The sequence below is a fragment of the Bos taurus genome, chromosome 7, assembly GCF_002263795.3.
Source record: "Bos taurus isolate L1 Dominette 01449 registration number 42190680 breed Hereford chromosome 7, ARS-UCD2.0, whole genome shotgun sequence".
Taxonomy (NCBI): Eukaryota; Metazoa; Chordata; class Mammalia; order Artiodactyla; family Bovidae; genus Bos; species Bos taurus.
Genome location: NC_037334.1, coordinates 81,617,199 through 81,640,982, shown reverse-complemented (window position 1 = coordinate 81,640,982; position 23,784 = coordinate 81,617,199). Strand labels below are relative to the sequence as shown.

Here is a 23,784-nt window from a genome sequence, read left to right as displayed (position 1 = left end):
AATGGAGAGAAGCGAGGATAAGAGAAAGGAAGACTAGTTCAAATACTATTACAGTAATCTGGGAAAGTGACAGTGAGGACATTGCCGGAGAAAATAGATATGAGCCATAGACTCTAGGCTCTAGAATACTTAGTGGCTGAATTCGTGTCAGGCAAGAGTAAGGAATTGAGGATGACTACCAGGTTTTTGGTTTGGACAACTAAATGGACATGTGTTATTAACTAGAGGAGGAACAGAGAGGAATGTGGCATTTAAGTTGCCTGAGGGATATTCAGGTGGTTGTGCCCAGAATACATTTGAATTAATTGACCTGGAACTTTTAGCAACTCTGAATTAGAGATAGAGGTTTGGTGGTGTCAACATGGACTGTTTTCTGTTGACTGGCATAGTAGGTCTCAGGAAAATGTGTAGAATTGAGAATAGGACATGAAGTAACCTTGGGGAGTGCCAACATTTTAGGGATAGGAGGGAGAAGATAAGATATGGAAGAGAATGAATAGTGATTTGATGTTTTAAGTCTGAGGGAGTTATCATGAGAGTTATCAAATATACTAACAGAATAAACTAAGACAAGGATTAACCGGTGACCACATTTGATAGCATAGCAAGAGCAGTTCAGGTAGAGTTGTGTGGAAATCATACAGTGGGAAGGGTGGAGAAATCAGCACGTGTACTTAGGAATGGTTAGGCTGCATATAATTGGAAACCCTAAAGAAGATTAAGATTTATTTCCTCTTAAGTAAAAGAAGTCAGAAGGTTGAGAATCCATGACTGAAATGGCAGTTCCACGAAGCTGTCATGGGTCTATACCTCTTCTGTCTTTTTATTCTAGTGTTTTAATAAGCTTGGGCTGCTATAATAAAGTACCATAGTCAGAGTGTCTTATGAAGAACAGAAATTTCTCAGTTCTAGAGGCTGGAAGTCCCAGGATCAAAGTGCCATCATGGTGTGTTTGGAGGGAGGTGGTTTTCCTTGTTGTAGACTTCTTGTGTGTCCTTCCATGGTAGAAAGTTAGCTAGCTCCCTAGTCTCTGCTTGTCAGGTACTAATCCCATTATGAAGACTACTCTCATGACCTAATTACTTCTCACAGTCTCCACCTCTCAATACCATCACACTGGAATTAGAGTTTTAACAAATCAAATTAGAGTTTTAACCAAAATCAATTTTGGGAGGACACAAACATTCAGTTCATTGTATCTGACATTCTTACAGTGGTCTCATGGTCCAAGAGGGAGGCTGGAACTCCAGCAGTCATACCAGCCTTATAGGCTGAATGTAGGATACGGGAATATAGAACAATACTGCTTTGTGTAAGTCTTCCAACTTAAATCTCCGTCTCCTTGGCCAAACTTGAGGCAGGTGAATACACCCAAATTCAAGGGAAATAGGGAAATATTACCTTTTATCTGGGGCTTCCCTGGTGGCTCAGATGGCAAAGAATCCGCCTGTAACGCAGGAGACCTGGGTTTGATCCCTGGGTCAGGAAGATCCCCTGGAGAAGGGAATGGCAACCCACTCCAGTATTCTGGCCTGGAGAATTCCATAGACAGAGGAACCTGGCGGGCTACAGTCCATGAGGTCTCCAAGAGTTGGACACAGCTGAGCGACTAATATACACTTTTTAGCTGAGGCATAATACTGAGACAGACTGGGGCCTGCAACCCTTTGCTGCGAGTGCTCCAACACTTGCACCTGGACAAACCTCTCCTAAAACAGCAAAATACAAAGAACTATTTAACTAAAAACAACCACATGCATAAATAGTTGGGTCGAATTTTGGACCAAAAGATACAAAAGACCAAAAAACTCATCTGTCACCTCTGAAGAACCAGGAGCAAAAACATGATGCTGAGCGTGCCCCCTGCCCTCACCATCACCAGAGGGGTGGGCAAAACACCCGAGTCACCCCTCAACCCAATGCCTGGACACACCCCTACCCTCACCCCATAAAAAGGACAAGCTCATCCCCACTCAGGGAGCACGTGTGCAAGGGAACCAGTTACTTGTTCACGCTCCCTCCTGCTGCAGCAGGGGCCCCAGTAAAGCCTTGCCTGAATTTATCTGGCTTCTAGTCAATTTCTGTTGATTGGGAAAGGCCAAGAACCCTGGTTAGTATCAATATGTCAAGCTAAAAATTGGGTTTCTCACTGCTCAGAGGAGAGACCCCCAAGCAACTTAAGAGTCTCTGCTCTAAGAACAGTCTTTTGGACTCTCTGGGAGAGGGAGAGGGTGGGATGATTTGGGAGAATGGCATTGAAACATGTATAATATCATATAAGAAACGAATCGCCAGTCCAGGTTTGATACAGGACAGAGGATGCTTGGGGCTGGTGCACTGGGATGACCCAGAGGGATGGTATGGGGAGGGAGGTGGGATGGGGGTTCAGGATGGGGAACACATGTACACCTGTGGCGGATTCATGTTGATGTATGGCAAAACCAATACAATATTGTAAAGTAATTAGCCTCCAGTTAAAATAAATTAAAAAAAAAAAAGTCTCTGCTCTAGAAGAGGTTAAATGTGTGTGTGCGCACACGTGTGTGCATGTTTGAGGGAGGTGAATAAAAGCTTACTTAAAGCTCTGTAAATTTGGTTTCTCTGTTCTTTTGGAGCTTCTGTGGTGTTTCTCCTGGACATTACGTGGTTAATTCTAAGGGAACTATTAAAAACAGATAAATAGACTGTGCACCTGACACTGTTTAGATCTATAAACGTTTCTGCTTTTAAACATTTAATTTTGCAGATATTTAGGGCTGTCACGTACGGAAGGCAGACCTTTGCTAAAATATTTTGCTTCCATTCTATAAATTATATTTTGGTATGTCAAGGAAATACTGAAATGACATAGTAATCTTGTTTAGTACCATGAACCTATTATAAAATATTTTCTATTTAACTGGCTTTGTAATTGTCAACATTAGTGTAATTTATCTTCTTCAACTGTTTTGGAATAAAATATATGGTTTCTAATTATAGGGTAGATTAGGTTAAAAGGATTAAACTAATGTAGAATGTAGCAATTCTCTGCTGACATCTGGGAGAATTTGGAAAGAGTGAATATGTTTGGAAATCACATGTTCTTTTAGATAAGAATTTTATTGTGATATGCCTCTTTCCACTTATTGATTAGAACTCTGCATGCTCTGATTTTACCCGTCAAACCAACTTACATGGAGTCAGTTGACTAATCTTGAACTCGTATGGTTAGGTTTTCCCCGTAAGTATAGATAGATAGCATGCTTTTATCTTCCATTTTTGGTTTGGAAACCTTGGGACATAGAGCCATATGATCTGTAGGAACCAAGCAGACCTAGGCTATGGAGAAACAGTTAATCTGCTTCATGTTTGAGCAGAGGAGCAGCATGTGGGAGAGGTGGTTGTACGAGCAGTTGCTTAGGTCAACTTGGACAGGTAAACTTGCTTCTTTTCCATCTTTTACTTGGTCACAGAGTGATATTTCCTGTGGAGTATAATTTCTTCATGAAAGGTATTGACTTAGGTGGTTTTGCAGTATTTTTCTAAATATAGCAGACTAAGCTTTGAGTCATATATCCTAATTTCAACCCTTTTACCATATAGTTCGGTTGATATGGAAGCCCCTCAGTTGCTCTGGGCCGTATTTTAGTGATACTAGGATTAGATAATCTTGCATTGAGTGATATTTTAAAGTTCCTCTGATCCAAGCTTCTGTTTAGTGAATAAAGCCCGTGCAGTATCCCCAGCTTCAACCCATACTGTGCCTTTACTTTTTCAGAGATTGGACTCTCATGTTTTCCAACCCCAAAATGATTCTTTTCCCAGCCTATAAGATTTTTGGATAGCTCTAATGCTTACAGAAAAGGTCTTTGGGATATCGAGTTGCAGTTTGCCTTCTTATCACTTTAACCCATTGGTTTTAGTTCCACCCTCTTTAGCCATGTGAAATAAGACCAATCCCTCTGATAGCTGACAGCCTATTAAGGGTTTGCGCTTTCCCTTTCTTCAGGTTATGTATCACTGATACTTCCAGTCATGGCTCACAACTTGTCTTCCCCCCCGCCCCCCCTTGTCTTTCTAGGACTTATTATCTTTCCTTTTCTAGTTCTATACTCCATTAATGCATTTAAGATAAAATTAGCTCTTTTGGCAGGGCAGTCAAGTGCACTATTAATTCATATTAAACTTGCAGTCAGCTAAAACCTGTCTTTTAATTTGGGCTATTGTTATATTTGTCAGTCCTACAAGATTTTTGTCAATACAAGATTTTTGATTCAAGTGCAGAGTTGTACATTTATTTTTGTTAACTTAATCTTATCAGATTTAGTGCAGTGTTTCAGAGTACCTGTTCTTTTCAGATACTAATGTGGAATCTAAATATGTTAGTTACCTCAGTTTTATTTTCAAATTTGATGATTATGCAGCGATTGTTTATCTAATATCAGGGAGTTAGTTTGATTATTTGTATATTTACTTAAGGAAGTCACAGTCTCTTAGCTTACTCTTTTCATTGATTTAGGCATCCATGGATGCTAAATGCTTCTTTGTGCAATTGACTGGAAATTGAATATCTGGAGATTAATTTAGTAGAGGTTCCTGTATTTAATCCTATTATCTCCCCCTGTCTTTCTCTTTTATCTATTGATTATTTTAGCTTCTTATGTAGAGATACATTTTAAACATTTATTTTAGATACAAATGTAACTGGAGAATCAGAATATCTTTATTTAAATGTATAGATATGTAGGAAAAAATATATATCTTTGATATATATCCCTTTCTGATACTTAAAAATGTGGGCCTCTGCTTACATTTTGGGGTAAAAAATAAGCTTTTGTATTCTGAAATTGAAACCTAAATTTTAATTAGGAAATGCCATCAGTTCAGTCACTCGCTCAGTCGTGTTCAATTCTTTGTGACCCCATGGACTGCAGCACATCCATCCACAGGAAATACCATAAGGAATCCCTTTTAGATGAATATTTTTCTGAATTACAAATGTACATAGAAAAGCTTGTTTTTTAAAAAGTCGAAAAAAAATAAAAGATAACTCTGCGGAGGAATTCTTAATAAAATAACTACTATAAACTGCTAGTAAGTAATTAAATATTTACTTTCATAGGTGAACACATTTTATAAGCTGTAAAATACTATAAATATAAGTTCCTATTATTACTCCATCATGTTTTATATAATAGAGTAAAATCTTTATATTGCATAGTGACAGTAGAAATCTCAATAATATTTTGTGAAACCATTTTTATTGCTTTAAGGTACATAGAGAATTTTATTTTGGCCACAGTGATGTATGTAATTTAGGTAATTCTTTCAGGCTATTATCCTCTGGTTAAACATCCTCTTTTCTTCCTGCTTATCCCATTTCCCTTAATACCTAGCTTAAGTGCTGTTTCCTGTGTCAGCTCAAGCCCTTTTGTCAAGAGTCTCTTACAGTGGTCCCTTCCTCGTCTGGATTCTTGATGTCTTGCTGCCTGTGTGCCAGCCACATGCCACTCTGTATTTACTGACCTGGTTTTAATTATATGTTTCTTCCCATTAACAAGCCTGAAAATTCCTTGAAGACAAAGTTTATATCTTCTTCTGTTTTTTTTCCCTTTGGTTTAAGAGCTAGACTAATGGTAGGAGCTTACTAACTGTTGATGGTGATGAGTATTAAGTGTTTATTAAATTTCTCATGTTTCAAAATAATTTTTGTTTCTAATATTAGATATTTAGAATTATCTTTATGCTGCTGCTAAGTCGCTTCAGTCGTGTCCAACTCTGTGCGACCCCATAGACGGCAGCCCACCAGGCTCCCCCTCCCTGGGATTCTCCAGGCAAGAACACTGGAGTGGGTTGCCATTTCCTTCTCCAATGCATGAAAGGGAAAAATGAAAGTGAAGTCGCTCAGTCGTGTCCGACCCTCAGCGACCCCATGGACTGCAGCCTACCAGGCTCCTCCGTCCATGGGATTTTCCAGGCAAGAGTACTGGAGTGGGGTGCCATTGCCTTATCTTTATGCCACTAACTTGTAAAAAATTTTTCTTAGTGTAAAGATTCATTCTTTGACCATATTGCTACACATTCTGTTGTGGTGGGTCCTAAATTATTATTTCCTTGGTTCTCAGTACTTTGCACAAGATAGATGTTTGCTTAAGAGTTGTCTAATAAAGAGATAAATAACTAGCATGAAAGATTAAATGCTGTAAATGTCTAAGTATTTCAGACTAATGCTAGGAAATGAGTTAAGTCGTAGGGAAAAACCGTGTGGTCTTAATTATTTTATATGGAACTTTAAAAAAATAGCTCCAACTAATGATTAAAAATCAATTATCATACATATATACCTTCTGAAAATCAGAGAGAAAAAATTATCCAGTATCTTTCCTGAGTTGGGTTTTCCTTTGAATACCTGCCCATTTCCTTCTATGGTGTTCTGGGTCCTGTGTCTATGGGTGTGTTCTTCTGAAGCATTTCTTTCCAGTTCTGCATGTGCCCTAAGAAGTACAGATCAGAGACATTGCTGGAATTTGTTAAGAGAAAAAATTTTCCAGAATTCCTCTAGGGAAAGTGGAAAATGAATTATAAACACTAGCCTCAATGAATGGTGCATATTAATGCAGATACTTGAAATATGGCAATAACAAGGTAGGTCCAACTAAAGACATCACCAAATATATTATGGCTTCGACTGTGAAGAAAGCTGAGCGCCGGAATTGATGCTTTTGAACTGTGATGTTGGAGAAGACTCTTGAGAGTCCCTTGGACTGCAAGGAGATCCAGCCAGTCCATTCTAAAGGAGATCAGTCCTGGGTGTTCATTGGAAGGCCTGATGTTAAAGCTGAAACTCCAGTACTTTGGCCACCTCATTCGAAGAGTTGACTCATTGGAAAAGACCCTGATGCTGGGAGGGATTGGGGGCAGGAGGAGAAGAGGACGACAGAGGATGAGATGGCTGGATGGCATCACTGACTCGATGGACGTGAGTCTGAGTAAACTCTGGGAGTTGGTGATGGACAGGGAGGCATGGCATACTGCGATTCATGGGGTTGCAAAGAGTCGGACACGACTGAGCAACTGGACTGAACTGAACTGAACTGAACTGATGACTGTATGGATTTGACTGGGGTTAAGGAAATTAGAACAAGGTGAAACATAAAAAGGTGCAAGAAATAATAGGGAATGTAAAGTGAGTGCTAAAGAAAAGCAGATACAAAGCAGAATAGATCTAAATGCCAAAAGAGTACGTGCGAAGATTGGAAAAGGAAATTAACAGGAAGACTTTTAAAAAATAAGAATGTCACATTAAGTTCTCCTCATTTCTATTCATGGACTCCCTAAAGTGAAAGGGAAGGTCCCCTTAGAAGTCCTCATCACATGGAAACGTGAGAAGAAGTAAGCTGTAGTGACTTCAGTCCACATCAGGGAGCCTCAGTCTTTTCGTGAGGAGACTATTTGCATGAAGCAGGGAATAGAAAGATATTGAAGGATTTACAGTTCCCCAGACCTGTGGTGGATCCAAGTTACTAATACCGGATCAGAATGTTATGTTCATATCTGTGATCCCAAGTTTGAACAGCTTCAGAAAAGAAGGTAGATACTGAACTACAGATCTTAGACCTGGTTCTGTGATGTGGGTTGCAACCATCTGGCATGTGACCTGTGGGACACCAGGGAAATGATCTTTAATGATAAGAAAGTGCTACCTATACATATAGCTTCTGCTATGTGCACTGCTTAAAAAACAGAAATAAGGAGAGATATTTTAAATTTAGTTTTTATTTTATATTGGAGTGCAGTTGATTTACAATGTTGTGTGAGTTTCAAGTGATGGTAAAGTGATTCAGTTATATGATACATATTCACATATCCATTCTTTTTCAGATGTTTTTCCCATATAAATTATTATATAATATCAAGTAGAGTTTCCTGTGTTATACAGTAGGTCCTTGTTGATTATTTTTATATATAGTAGTGTGTATATTTCAGAGAAGGCAACGGCACCCTACTCCAGTACTCACGCCTGGAAAATCCCATGGACGGAGGAGCCTGGTAGGCTGCAGTCCATGGGGTCGCTAAGAGTCGGACACGACTGAGCGACTTCCCTTTCACTTTTCACTTTCATGCATTGGAGAAGGAAATGGCAACCCACTCCAGTGTTCTTGCCTGGAGATTCCCAGGGACAGAGGAGCCTGGTGGGCTGCCGTCTATGGGGTCACACAGAGTCGGACACAACTGAAGCAACTTAGCAGCAGTAGCAGTAGCAGTGTGTATATTTTAGTACCAAGCTTCTAATTCATCCCCACCTGCCAGTTTCCCTTTTGGTAACCACAAGTTTGTTTCTAAAGTCTGTGAGTCTATTTTTGTTTTGTAAATAAGTAGGAGAGAGAGATTTAAATGATGCAACTTATTTTCCAATAAGCTCCAATACTTTGGCCACCTGATTTGAAGAGCCGGCTCATTGGAAAAGACCCTGATGCTGGGAAAGATTGAGGGCAGGAAGAGAAGGAGGCCACAGAGGAAGAGATGGTTGGATGGCATCACCAACTCAATGGACATGAGTTTGAGCAAACTCCAGGAGATAGTGAAGGACAGGGAAGCCTGGTGTGCCACAGTCCATGGGGTCACAAAGAGTCGGACACAACTTAGGGACTGAACAACAACGACGATTTATTTTTAGTTTTACAGTAAGCTTTTGCATGAGATAAAAAAGAAAAAAAATGGTAAAGCCAGGAAGAAATTCTGAGTAGGTTATTTTCAGTGCTTAGTAGTAAGAGGAATAACATTAGACTGCTTTTAAATGTTTTCCACTCATCTTAATTTCTTGGGATATGTAATTTATTTAGAAAGAAGGTATTTTCTTGGCTATTAACATGATTAGAATAAACTATTATTGTTCATTTGTACTTGAGGAAAATGTTACACATAGATAATAATTTAAAATAAACTTGAAGAAGGAATCATGAGCTTATGACTGAGTTTTAAAATCATTTTTTCTTGATTATAGAAAATTTGGGAAGTACAGATCAATAGAGAGAAGGTTTAGTATCTTCAGTATCTTTATGTATATGAGGTATCTGTTTCCCTCAAACTGATATTGAGAATATAAAAAAATAGACTTTTTAAGTGTATTTAAAACAAAGGCTGGATATTAATATTTTGTGTGGTTGCATAGACACTGTTTTTGACACGGTAAACCTGTTTTTTCACTTCACTGTTGACGATGAAGAACTTTACAAAGACAGTGTTAGAAACAGATTTCTAATTTTTCACACCTCCTTAGCACCAGGTTGTAAGCTCTGTTGAAAATTTGATCAGGCTGATCTAGTTTCATTGCTAAACTACTTAAAATCCCATGAGCAGTCTCTCAGAGGCTGCCAAATGCTCCTTGCTACTTGTTAGCTAGCTGTGATCCAGCTAACTCTTGGCATTTTATCACTTAGGAGACACATTTGGATCCTGATATGTGTCATTAGTCAACACTGGAATTATACAGTGCATCAGGAATAAGAGAATTCTGTTTTCTAGATCCAAAATGACTTTTTTTAAAAAAGAAACTTATATTGGAGTGCAGTTGAAACTAACAAACATTTCAGATCAGGTATATAAAAAGTGATTCAGTTACATGTATACATTGTCTACTATTTTTCAAATTCTTTTCCCAATTAGTTGTTACATAATATTGAGCAAAGTCCACTGCGCTATACAGTGAGTCCTTGTTGGTTATTCATTTTAAATACAGCAGTGGGTAGGAATCTAGCAGAGAAGGCGATGGCACCCCACTCCAGTACTCTTGCCTGGAAAATCCCATGGTTGGAGGAGCCTGGTGGGCTGCAGTTCATGGGGTCACGAAGAGTCAGACACAACTGAGCGACTTCACTTTTACTTTTCACTTTCATGAATTGGAGAAGGCAATGGCAACCCACTCCAGTGTTCTTGCTTGGAGAATCCCAGGGATTGGGGGGAGCCTGATGGGCTGCCGTCTATGGGGTCGCACAGAGTTGGACATGACTGAAGCGACTTAGCAGCAGCAGCAGGAATCTAGATCCACCAAGACTTTTTATAGTCCATTAGGAGAACTTGGGCTTCCCAGGTGGTGCTAGTGGTAAAGAACCCACTAAAAGACATAAGAGATGTGGGTTTGATCCTCAGGTCGGGAAGATTCACTGGAGGAGGGCATGGCCATCTACTCCAGTATTCTTGCCCGGAGAATCTCATGGACAGAGAAGCCTGGTGAGCTAGTCAGTGGGGTCACAAAGAGTCGGACATGACTAAAGTGACCTAGCATACGTGCACAGGAGAACTTAATTGTGTTCTAAATTCTCTGTCTGAGGCTTCTCTGGTTAATGACATGCGGATTTGACATGGTTAATGACAAAAGATGGGGACTGGGTTTTGGATGTCCAGTTTGCAACACATACTGCTCACCAGTGCTAAATATAACAGCTAGACCGTTCTGTATAAAATAGCCCTCTTCTAACCCTCTACAGTCATTTTATTGTTTATTTTCTGACCTTGATTTATTTCCTTTAAGGAAATAGGGAGGTTGTTGTCTTTTGAGGATTTGTTTCATTAAAAATAACAAAACAAGAAACATGTGTAATATCATGTATGAGACGAGTCGCCAGTCCAGGTTCGATGCACGATGCTGGATGCTTGGGGCTGGTGTACTGGGACGGCCCAGAGGGAGGGTATGGGGAGGGAGGAGGGAGGAGGGTTCAGGATGGGGAACACAGGTATACCTGTGGTGGATTCATTTTGATGTTGGGCAAAACTAATACAATATTGTAAAGTTTAAAAATAAAATTAAAAAAAAATCTACCCCTCACAACTTGATGTTTAATTTGTTTCTTTAAAAAAAAGTATCCTTTGAATATAGGGATTAGGAATCAGTGTGAAGAAATTGTTTGGATAACATTCATGTTGTTAAACTATAGTATTAATTGAAGCTGAAATAGCTAAGGAGATTCCTTATGCTTCCCCTTGTATTGCTTGATTAGAGGAAACCAGAAGATTGGAGGAAGCCAGAAGATTCTGTTAATGCCTTATGCCTGGTCTAAGAGAGTCATTCCTTCATTAAAAATTATTTATTGGGCACTTCTTTATGTGCTGGAGATACAGAGATAAATGAAACAAAATGTGTTATAGTAGTTTAATTTCAATAGAAATTAGGAACAGCTGTTTTTTGAAGTTATTCTCTTTCCATGTCTTCCCTCTACCTTTGGGCATACAGGTGAATTAACCAAAAGAATTTTAAGAGTACAAATGGGGATTCGTTACTCTGAAGGCTTTATGTTTACTTATATCTTTTTTCTCCTTGCTAAACATAAGATGGTGAAATACTAACAAAGTCAGTTTCCATCACTGAAGTTTGGGATGGATATCTGTGTCCTCGTATTAAATGGCTGCTTTCTCTGGAGGGCTTCCCAGGTGGCACAAGTGATAGAGACTCTGCCTGCCAGTGCGGGAGATACAGGAGACACAGTTCATCCCTGGATTGGAAAGATCACCTGGGAAGGAAATGACAACTCACCCCAGTATTTCTTGCCTGGAAAATTCCATGGACCGAAGAGCCTGGTGGACTGCAGTCCATGAGGTTGCAAAGAGTTGGACATGACTGAGTGCACACACACACACACACACACACACACACACACTTTCTCTTGCTTTCACCTTCAGCGTTACATCTTTTTGGAATATTAAAAGAATCGCATGCAAAAGACAGGTAGCAGATAGTAGACCTGCCTGTGAAAAGTAAATATAGGATATTGTGGCCGGGCTGACAGACATATGTGTTTATTGGCCGTTGGACTTTTCATTGTATGAGCTCTTACCTAATGATGTTTATACATAGTTCATGACTCTGCCTCACAGGAATATTGTGGGGGCATGATTAAATATTATCCAAGAGTGGCGCACATTCCCCAAACATTTTATAAACATTAAATCATTATTATAACTAGCATGTATAATGTAAAGAAAACTTGTGATGAATCCTGCTCACCAGATTTTAAAAAATCTATGAATAAAACAGTCATATCCGTCTTAACTATTCTGTAAGTTCAGCTCAAACACATTAGGCCATTTTTATTTACTGACTTTTGTGAAATAATGATTTTTTCTCTAGAGATCTATCATACATAGACATTGACATACATACATATATGTGCATGTAGTGAGTGAGGCATTAGCTCTGTACTACAGGGACTATTCACCTTTCATTTATATGTAGCTTGGAAAACCTTTTTGTAGATTAACAGTAGTCTTAAAAACCCTTTTTATACGTTAGTCAAAGTTCCTTATTTTCTACTGTTTCCTTCAGAGCAAGAGATTTAATCTCAAATTAGGTAGCTGGATTATAGAGTGAATTCTTTACCCCTTTTCCAGACTGTAAAGTCCTTATTATAAGTGTGGTTGAGAATTTGCTGTAATTAAACTCTTAAATGACAGTATCTGTTGTAGATGTGCTATTAGTTAAATGCTTCATTGTCTTAGATCTTTTACATGATACATGGTGGCAACCATGTAATAGAGTTTATTCACATGAATAGTAAACTTTTGTTTCTTTGTTAGATTTGGCAATTTTCATAAGGTAAATTTGAAATAATTTTATTTGAGGGTATGGTTATGACATTTTTTTCACATTTTAAAGTTCAAGAATTAAGCAGAAGTCTCTTTGGTGCTTTTTCAATGAATATACATAAATTCTGAATTATATTTTCAAACATGAAATTAACTAATGCAAAATATTTTACTACAGATGCAGCCACTTTCCTATTTATTTTTTTATTTTTTATTGTTCTACATGTTCTTTGGTTAAAAAGTTTTGTGTATTAAGTTTTTCTACATTTGGGAAAATTTCTTTAGGCTAGACTCTCAAGTAATGGTATTATATTGTTGGATCAAAGTGTGTGAACTTTTTTAGCAAGTTGTTGATTTATACTTACTGCCAAATTGGTTTTGAAAACTGTACCAGTTTATTGCCATCAGTAGTATTTGAATATCCATTTTTTTTACATATTATTTAATTAAGAATTTAAATCCCATTGTTGCTTTAATATGTATTTGTTTGATTCCCAGTAAGGTTTAATGTTTTCCATGTTTCAAAATTAGTTGTGATGTTTCTTATTGCTTCTGCCCATTTTCTATGAAGTTTAGAATTTTTATTTTCATATTATTAATAGTTATTTCTACATATAAAGTTTAATCAAAAGTATCTAAATGTGTCACCCCTCTCTGCTCTCCACCCCATTCCCTCCCCCGCCCCAGAAAGTGAAAGTCGCTCAGTTGTATACATTTTGCGATTCTTTTCGACCACATGGACTGTATGAATTCTCTAGGCCAGAATACTGGATCTTCCCAACCCAGCGATCGAACTAGGTCTCCCTCATTGCAGGTGCAGTCTCTCCCAGCTGACCCACAAGGGAAGCCCAAGAATACTGGAGTGGGTAGCCTATCCCTTCTCCAGCGGATCTTCCCTACCCAGGAACGGAGCCGGGGTCGCCTGCATTGCAGGTGGATTCTTTTTACCAACTGAATTATCAGGGAAGCCCCAGAAAACCTGACCAAAATTAAATCAGACAACAAACTGGGGAAAAAATGTTTGCAGAAAACATCAGCGGTTTAATATTTTTATCTGGCCACATATCTTGGGTCTTTATGCAGCATGAATGGCACAAAGTATGATCTTTTACTGGAGACCCAAAGCTAACATTATGATTATTAATTATGATTAATAATGATATGTATGTAATAAAGACAGTGCTATTACGAGAGTTGTCCTCAGGCCTTATGAAGGAGGCATGGGGGTGTTTGCTCCTAGTCTAATTAGACCATACTGGTTTTATGTTTTATTTATTGTTTCCACCACATCCATATTAGTTGCTCATCATTTGTTTCTTCTTACAGTTATTAATGTTTTTACCAGTAGCTATAACTCAAATTTCCGTCTCTTTTTCTACATGTAGTATGGTATATTTGTGTATATACATTCTCGCACTTTTAACAATGAATTATGAACATTTTTTCATTTCATTAAACATCTTCAAAAATGTGTTTTCCCATTACCTGCATATGTTACAATCTAATTATTTCTCTCATCAGATATTTAGGTTACCAGTGTTTCACTGCTACACTTTTGCCATAAACTTCATTATAAATTGTTTGGATTTCTGATTAATTCTTTAAAACAGTTTTTTAGAATAAAAATTACTAGGTCAGAGGTTACAAAAGGTTTATTATTTTAATTTTTTCCCATTTACTCCTTTTTTTTCTTTTAAAACAGGTAATAGAAGTACTGGGTAAATAAGCAAACAGAAGAATGTTTATGCAGTTAAAAAAAAGTCTGCCTCTTATCCTAGGCTCCCACTCCCTAGTGATAAAAAAATCCTACAATAAAAGATATTGTTTGGTTACGTATGTTTTCACCAGAGGGGGAAGCTTGGAGGGTGACACTTGTTGCTCCTGTGCCTGTATGTATATGAACTGTCTCTGGCAGAATATACATGTGTATGTGTAGTATACTTCAGTTCACTTCAGTTCAGTCACTCAGTCATGTCCAACTCTTTGCGACCCCATGAATCGCAGCATGCCAGGCCTCCCTGTCCATCACCAACTCCCGGAGTTCACTCAGACTCACGTCCATCGAGTCAGTGATGCCATCCAGCCATCTCATCCTCTGTCATCCCCTTCTCTTCCTGCCCCCAATCCCTCCCAGCATCAGAGTCTTTTCCAATGAGTCAACTCTTTGCATGAGGTGGCCAAAGTCCTGGAGTTTCAGCTTTAGCATCATTCCTTCCAAAGAAATCCCAGGGCTGATGTCCTTCAGAATGGACTGGTTGGATCTTCTTGCAGTCCAAGGGACTTTCGAATCTTCTCCAACATCACAGTTCAAAAGCATCAATTCTTTGGCGCTCAGCTTTCTTCACAGTCCAACTCTCACATCCATACATGACCACTGGAAAAACTATAGCTTTGACTAGATGGACCTTTGCTGGCAAAGTAATGTCTCTGCTTTTGAATATGCTATCTAAGTTGGTCATAACTTTCCTTCCAAGGAGTAAGCGTCTTTTAATTTCATGGCTGCAGTCACCATCTGCAGTGATTTTGGAGCCCCCCAAAATAAAGTCTGACACTGTTTCCACTGTTTTTCCATCTATTTCCCATGAAGTGGTGGGACCAGATGCCATGATCTTCATTTTCTGAATGTTGAGCTTTAAGCCAACTTTTTCACTCTCCACTTTCACTTTCATCAAGAGGCTTTTGAGTTCCTCTTCATTTTCTGCCATAAGGGTGGTGTCATCTGCATATCTGAGGTTATTAATATTTCTCCTGGCAATCTTGATTCCAGCTTGTGCTTCTTCCAGCCCAGCGTTTCTCAGGATGTACTCTGCATAGAAATTGAATAATGGGAGTGTACCATGTAAGCTATTCTGCATCCTCTGTTTTTCACTTGTAGACTTACACTTCCATATTTTACCGTTTAGGCACTGAATGCTTTAATGTTTGTAGAGTCTTTTCTACATTCATTGGTGAAATTTTAAAATATTATTTATGGCTGGGAGGTTGAATATTTTTCCTTAGGATTATTTGCTGGCCATCGGTAGCCATTCTTCTTACTTGGCCTTTAACGTCCATCCTTGCTCATTATTTAAAAACTAAGATTTTCATGTTCTGGCAGGTCATAGTATATGAGCAGAATGTATTAAGCATGTTAGCTTTTTGTTGTCCTCTGGGTCATATATCCATTTTTCTCAGTCCATTATTGCTTTTTAGTTTTATTTGGTTCTTTTGGAGGGATCATCAGAGTTTTAACATCTTTTTGTATTTTTTCATTTTTATATATCTTTAATTTGCTTCTAATTATATATTTTGTGACTCATAAAAAAATCTACGTTTGTTAGAATTACGTACCAAATAAAATGTGATTGGAATTACCCCCTTTCCTTTTGTAAACAGTTTAAAAAATTAAACTGTAAACCTGGTCCACCCCAACTTACTAGAGATTTTGAATCCATGAAGCCTAGTTGAAATAGATTTCACTCCATCAGAATTGGAGATTGATAGAATTTGAATTGTGAAGTTTTGTCAGTGCCTTTTCTGCCCTGCTCCTGTGGCCCCGTGAGTGTGTATGTGTGTAACTTGCAGACGGTGAACTGAATGTGCATCACATTTGTAGCTGGTATGTAATTGGTGTTTTGAGGGCAGTGCCAAGTGGGCTCAGGCTTTAGCTGTTTTCAGTGTTCCTCCGTTTGTAACCTCTGTCTTTGCTCTTAATTTAAAAGTGTAGTGCCTGCAGTAACCAGGGAGTAAAGCAGGTCTTGAGTTATTTCAGATTTGGGTCTCTCTCTAGAGTTGCTGGTCACATGATTTTGTTAACTCAGTCATTGATATCTATTTGAAATTTAGAATGAAATGAAAAAGATATATGGTCCATGAACCTTTGATATACTTTTTTGTTAATCAGTGTTTAAAAAAAAAAGCGTGTCTGCTTTCTGGAAGCAGATTAGCTGCATGATTTTTTTTTTTTTTCTATGTAATTGAATTACATTATAAGACACTGGGGTTTCCCTGGTGGCTCAAGCAGTAAAGAGTCTGGCTGCAAAGTGGGAGACTTGGGTTCGATCCCTGGGTTGGGAAGATCCCCTGGAATAGAGAATGACAACCCACTCCAGTATTCTTGCCTAGAGAATTCCATGGACAGAGGAGCCTGAAGGGCTACAGCCCATGGAATCACAGAGGGTCAGACATGACTGAGTGACTAACAACTTTCACTTCCATTTCATGAGCCACTAGATTAAATAGCCACTCTGTGCTTTTTCAAAAGTAGATAAATTTCTTAAAGATCCTAAAAAGGAAAAGGAACATGTTAATATGACAGTGTACGCATTTAAAATATTTGTACATTCAGTATTTACCTTTAGATTTTCGTTCAATAGAAATTGAATCTGAATAAAGTGTTTGGTGATCTCATGTCACTGGGTAAGGGACCAAGCTGTGATTCACATGCACGGATGGACAGGTATCACTCCCCACTCCCCTGGAAACATTTGTCTTCATATAAAATTAATTTATTCCAGGGCTTTTCCCTCAGAACCATCTGAAGGCTCTTATTTCTGGTGACCCTAATGCCTCTGTAGGAAGCTAATGGAGATCAACAGTATCCGTTCTGTCACTGTGGTGCTTCGTGGTCCTTCAGGAGCAGGGGAGGAGTGAAAGGAATGGCAACTGTGGGCGCGACTGTGGCATCGGTGACTTGGTAATACGTGACAGAATTAGCTGCGACATAATTAGCTTGGCAATGTAATATGTGACATAATTAGCTGAAACTGTTGCAATCATTGTTACTATTTGCTGTGCTCTCCAATCCTTTCAACAGCACTGCAAGAAAAGTATCCTTCCCATTTTGCAAATGAGGAAACTGAGACTCAGAAATTATGTTTCCTTGAAAGTGAGCATGGGTACTGTAAACAGGCGGAGAAGGTGAATTTAACACTGGACGTGGTCAAGTTAAGAGAGAACTGCCTTGCTAGAAATTTCAAACTGATTTGGAGAAGCTGGTTTGTAGCTTGGTAGAGAGGATTGGACTAAAGAGATGGGTTTGGAAAATCCTGTGCACAGAAGCGGGCTTCCCTGGTGGCGCTAGGGGTACATATACACAATGGAGTATTACTCAGCCATTAAAAAGAATACATTTGAATCAGTTCTAATGAGATGGATGAAACTGGAACCTATTATACAGAGTGAAGTAAGCCAGAAAGAAAAACACCAATACAGTATACTAACGCATATATATAGAATTTAGAAAGATGGTAACAATAACCCTGTGTACGAGACTGCAAAAGAGACACCGATGTATAGATCAGTCTTATGGACTCTGTGGGAGAGGGAGAGGGTGGGGAGATTTGGGAGAATAGCATTGAAACATGTATAATATCATGTATGAAATGAGTCGCCAGTCCAGGTTCGATGCACGGTACTGGATGCTTGGGGTGGTGCACTGGGACGACCCAGAGGGAGGGTAGGGGAGGGAGGAGGGAGGAGGGTTCAGGATGGGGAACGCGGGTATACCTGTGGCGGATTCATTTCGATATTTGGCAAAACTAATACAATATTGTAAAGTTTAAAAAAAAAAAAAAAAGAACCACCTGCCAGTGCAGGAGGTACGAGACACGCAGGTTTGATCCCTGGGTTGGGAAGATACCCTGGAGGAGGGCATGGCAGCCCACTCCAGGATTCCTGCCTGGAGAATCCCCATGGACAGAGGAGCCTGGCAGGCTATAGTCCATGGGGTTGCAGACTTGGACACCATGACGTAAGCGACTTAGCAAGCATATACAGAGATGGTAGTTAAAATTCGGAGATTTGCTAGTGATGTATTCCACAGTCACCATGGCAGTGGAGTTGATTAATTGTTCACCTGTGTGATGGTCCCTGCCACTCTTTCCAGAGCACAGGTCCTGACTGCCTGGGAAGCATTCATTTTGTTCCAGGGAGGTGATAGAACGTTAGGATACTTTAGGCGGCGTTGTAGGTAGATTTTCTCAGCCCTGTCCTGTTTTATCACTCTGTTGGTAAAAATATGATGTGCTGCTACAGCTGAGATTTGAAGGATAGGAGGACAGGCACACACCTAGGAAGATGCTTCAGAATCTTTAGCTTTATAGTTTGAAATCCCTTCCTCTCATTGATTCTCTGCCCCCACCAATACATCTTTTAGAATCACTGTCCTGGAGTCATTCAAAGAGGGGAGATGTTGCTTTAAATTCTATTCATAAAGAGATACACTTTTTGTTACCTAATTAACTGGGAGAAACATATAAGAAATATATTATCTTCTTTAATATTACAAAGAAGAGATTCCAAGGAAGTGGCTTGCTCAACTTTAAGGAACGGTTTGTATTGCAAGGACACAGCTAAGCCGAGCCCTGGCCTTGGCTGTTCTGCGGTCAGTTCTCTTGCCCCATCGCCACCCCTGGATCCACCACCATGCCCCCGCTTCACTCAGCGCCTCTCAACTTTCAGCTTCTCCACCTTGGTGGAACATCCTTACCACTGGGCCCTTGACTTGGACCTGGCTTTCTTTTCTAGCCTTCACCACTGGTTTGGCTCTAGGCCCAAGATTTTACAACCCGCAGGAATAACATGAGGCTCTAGGGCAATAGCAGGAAGGCCATGATGCCACTGGCAGGCAATTTTGAGGCTTTGGTCTCTCCAGGCGAAATTCACAGATATTTTCTCTTTCAAGATGAAACCTGCCATCATGGTCAGGGCATCATGTGATAGGGTTGAACGCAGTTACTAGAGGGACAGGGTATGTGGAATATGTGTGTGTGAAGAACGTGTGATAAGAATCACCACTGGGGTTTGTTTGTTTGAAACTCCAGGAACATTTCAGTTCCCGTATCCCATATAATGTATGTTGGGAATGAACCTTCCCCACGGAGCATCACACAGGGATGTGACATGTGCCTCAGCTGTGTTAGGGCAGAAGATGAGTTGAGAAGCACCGACCTAGAAGATGGCATTCAACTTGAAGAGAATAGATATTTCTAAATTATATTCCTATACTCACTGTCAACAACATGCTTTTCATCTATGAGTAACTTTAACATGTATCTATTCGTGGTGCTTAGTAACTACAGAATGATTCTCATCTTAAGGGTCTGACAGTTTGGGAATGGAGAAATAATTAAATGGACAGAGCAATGATTATATACAGGCTTTCCCTTTTCATTACAAGTACATGTTATGTTTTCATAACCATGAAGAAAATACTCATTTTTGCAAATGCCATCAGTCTTTAACAATCATAAATTCATTTGGCAAGATAAATGGTGTGGCTGCACAGAATTGTGGTTATTGTTACATTGTTTTGTTTACTGTAAACCTGGCTCAATATTGGTAAATACAGTGTGGCAGAAACTGAAGTGTTGTGAGCTATCTGGGCATTGGTCCAAGAGATCATTAAAAATACTGCCGCAGACTAATTTGGGTTTATGAATAATATTTTGTTAACAGCTTAACTAAAATTGAGCCACATGGTCTAGCTTAAAATTCTGAATCCACTAGTTAATGAGAGTACTATAAGTGGATAGTGCATACTTAATATTCTGTATTTGAGTGATGAATTTATATGTACTTTTGTGTTAACCTTTGAATTGTAAGTCCCCAAATGCCTAGTATAATCTAGTATCTTTAAAGTTTACTTAATGCTGTGATTTGCAGTTAATTTGAGTTTCTTATAAACTAAAATATTGTTGGTTTAACAATAACATCTAAGGAGGAGAAAGTGCTGAACAAATATTACAGTGGATGTTCAACATCCATTTTGGCATATGGATGTGTAAACAGCTGAAGTTTATAATAACATTCACTAGAAAGATGGAAGGATATAGTGTTGTTTTAAAAGTCCAATTATTTATTAAACTAATAATTATACCTTAATATAGCTTATGGGAATTATTGTTTGGTTTTAAATTTATAATTCATATTAAGTACAAAAGAGAACTTAGAGTATGAAAAATTAGATGATACAAGACAAAGATAATCTTTATTTAGGTGTTTCTTGCCAAAAGATACAATGTGCCTTATTTTTTTGTGTCCTATTTTAATTAAAGTTCTTTCTGAACATACATGTATAAACTCCCATTGAAAAGATGTTGGAAGAGTTGATTTTCTGTCACTGTTAGTGTGAAAAATACTTTTGTAATGAAAAGGTGTATGCATTGTTTAAAGAGTGAATTTTAAATATACCTCTTCTCAATAAATATTTTTTTCTTTTCCCAGGTTAGCACTCTACGTATATGAGTATCTGCTCCATGTAGGAGCTCAGAAATCGGCCCAAACATTTTTATCAGAGGTATGTTATGTATATTTTCTGTATTGTATTTTGATATCCTGTATAAGTGAATGAAAAATAAAATGTAACAGTTATCTGAAAATTGTGAATGTTCAGTTATCCAAATGCATAATGTAGTCTTTGTAGATTATTGGAAGCATTTGCAGTATCTCAAAATGCCATTTCCGTGCAAATAACTTTCTACTCAACTTTCTAGCCATTTCTCCCCCCTGAGAAATAGAAACTAATAGTAATCTCAGCAACAATAATCAAGAAAGCATATTTGCTTTAAAAGGCAAACACCATCATATCTCTAGTTTTAGAAATATTTTATTTTGGCATTATTCACAGTTTTGGAAAATATGGTTTTTGTTTTTATTTTGTATAGATAATAGTGGGTTGATGACGGAACTTAAGTTAGAAAAGATTTTGATAATCTTGCTTCAAGTTTTTGTTTCTATTTTTCTCCTTCACAATTTTTAAACCTTAAATTTTAGCTTTCATACAGTGTTACCTTTTCTTCTTCAATTTATATAATAATGAGGAAGAGGAGGACTTTACTGAGTTATATTATGTGTGAGCATATTATCTATAGTTCTAAGAAATTTGCAAGGCATCTGGCATTATTTCTGATTTACTGATAAGAACTACAGGACTCAGGGAGTTCATATAACTAGTTTGTGCTCACACAGCTTAGTAAGTTATTGAACTAGGATTCAAACCTTCACTTCAGTTCAGTTCAGTCGCTCAGTTGTGTCCAACTCTCTGTGACCCCATGAATCGCAGCACGCCAGGCCTCCCTGTCCATCACCATCTCCCGGAGTTCACTCAAACTCACGTCCATCGAGTCAGTGATGCCATCCAGCCATCTCATCCTCTGTCGTCCCCTTCTCTTCCTGCCCCCAATCCTTCCCAGCATCAGAGTCTTTTCCAGTGAGTCAGTTCTTCATGTGAGGTGGCCAAAGTGCTGGAGTTTCAGCTTTAGCATCATTCCTTCCAAAGAAATCCCAGGGCTGATCTCCTTCAGAATGGACTGGTTGGATCTCCTTGCAATCCAAGGGACTCTCAAGAGTCTTCTCCAACACCACAGTTCAAAAGCATCAATTCTTCAGTGCTCAGCTTTCTTCACAGTCCAACTCTCACATCCATACATGACCACAGGAAAAACCATAGCCTTGACCAGACAGACCTTTGTTGGCAAAGTAATGTCTCTGCTTTTGAATATGCTATCTAGGTTGGTCATAACTTTTCTTCCAACGAGTAAGCGTCTTTTAATTTCATGGCTGCAGTCACCATCTGCAGTGATTTTGGAGCCCAGAAAAATAAAGTCTGACACTGTTTCCACTGTTTCCCCATCTATTTCCCATGAAGTGATGGGACTAGATGCCATGGTCTTCATTTTCTAAATGTTGAGCTTTAAGCCAACTTTTTCACTCTCCTCTTTCACTCTCATCAAGAGGCTTTTTAGTTCCTCTTCACTTTCTGCCGTGAGGGTGGTGTCATCTGCATGTCTGAGGTTATTGATATTTCTCCCCGGCAATCTTGATTCCAGCTTGTGCTTCTTCCAGCCCAGTGTTTATCATGATGTACTCTGCATATAAGTTAAATAAATAAGGTGACAATATACAGCCTTGACGTATACATTTTCCTGTTTGGAACCAGTCTGTTGTTCCATGTCCAGTTCTAACTGTTGCTTCCTGACCTGCATACAGATTTCTCAAGAGGCAGGTCAGGTGGTCTGGTATGCCCATCTCTTGAAGAATTTTCCACAGTTTATTGTGATCCACACAGTCAAAGGCCTTGGCATAGTCAATAAAGCAGAAATAGATGTTTTTCTGGAACTTTCTTGCTTTTTCCATGATCCAAGACCGGGAGCTGACTGTGGCTCAGATCATGAACTCCTTATTGCCAAATTCAGACTTAAATTGAAGAAAGTAGGGAAAACCACTAGATCATTCAGGTATGACCTAAATCAGATCCCTTATGATTCAAATCTTAGGTCCATGTTAATTCCAAAGCCCCCGTTTTTTCCTCTGTTTCTGTGCTGTCCAGTATGGTAGCCACTGCCTAACTATGGCTTTGTGAGCACTTGAAATATGACTGATCGAATTGAGAAGTGCTATAAATATGAAGTTACACACTGGATTTTGAAGACTTGATGTGAAAAAAAGAATACAAAATATGAATAATTTTAAAAATTTGATCACATTGACAGGATAATATTTTGGATATATTAGGTAAAATAAAATTACTAGTGTTATTTTTCTTTTTAAAAGTAGTTACTAGAAAATTTTAAATTATATCCGTGGCTCTCATTTGTGGCCTGTGATTATATTTCTGTGGGACAGTGCTGATCAAAATTATGTTGTCTCTAGTGATCTCATGAGTTTGCCTCTACAAGATCAGGGAAATGACAGGCAACCCTTTGACCAAAGTCCCTGCCTGAGGTACAGCCTTCTTGAGATTCACTGTCCCCCAACAAGCACACAAGTAAATAAACACACGTATCCCCCCAATCTAATTAAATTAATTAATTAGTATATGTGAACCATTGGGGCCTATTTGCAAGTAAGAAAATTGAGAGGTATGCTCAGAACTTAAGTCAATTGTTTTACCATAGAAGGAATTTATGCAGTGTAATAAAAATGTGATTTCAAAGTATATTTAAATCAAAACAAGTTTAACATATCTATTCCTGATTAAATTGTAAATTAGAAGACTTTGGTCTATAACCTTTCTGAGTCACAATCACTTTGATGTTCCAAAGGAAGCAACAGAGATTGCAAACAGGATACTTTTAATAATTATATTCTTAATCACTGCCAACTTATATTTAAAAGAAACTAAAGTCAGTTATGGAGATTTTAAACTTTTGTTTTAATGCAGTTGAAAACTTGATGAAAGGAGTTACTGATCGCTTTTCCTAGATAAAGAATTGTTTTGAATTGGCTCAACTTTCTGAATCTGTT

At 38.5% G+C, this 23,784-nt stretch overlaps 1 protein-coding gene across 13 annotated transcripts in view; it reads left to right on the top strand.

Annotated features, from left to right (window-relative positions):
* SSBP2 (single stranded DNA binding protein 2) overlaps window positions 1-23,784 on the top strand; it is a 309,901-nt gene that overhangs the window by 70,521 nt on the left and 215,596 nt on the right. For 12 of the 13 annotated variants that reach the window (NM_001035478.1, XM_005209715.5, XM_005209713.5 and 9 more), the window contains exon 2: window positions 20,764-20,836. In NM_001035478.1, the coding sequence (NP_001030555.1) occupies window positions 20,764-20,836 (73 nt within the window). Of the gene's footprint in view, window positions 1-16,537; window positions 17,234-20,763; window positions 20,837-23,784 lie in introns of those variants that run through there. The other variant, XM_024994615.2, reaches the window with a different exon arrangement.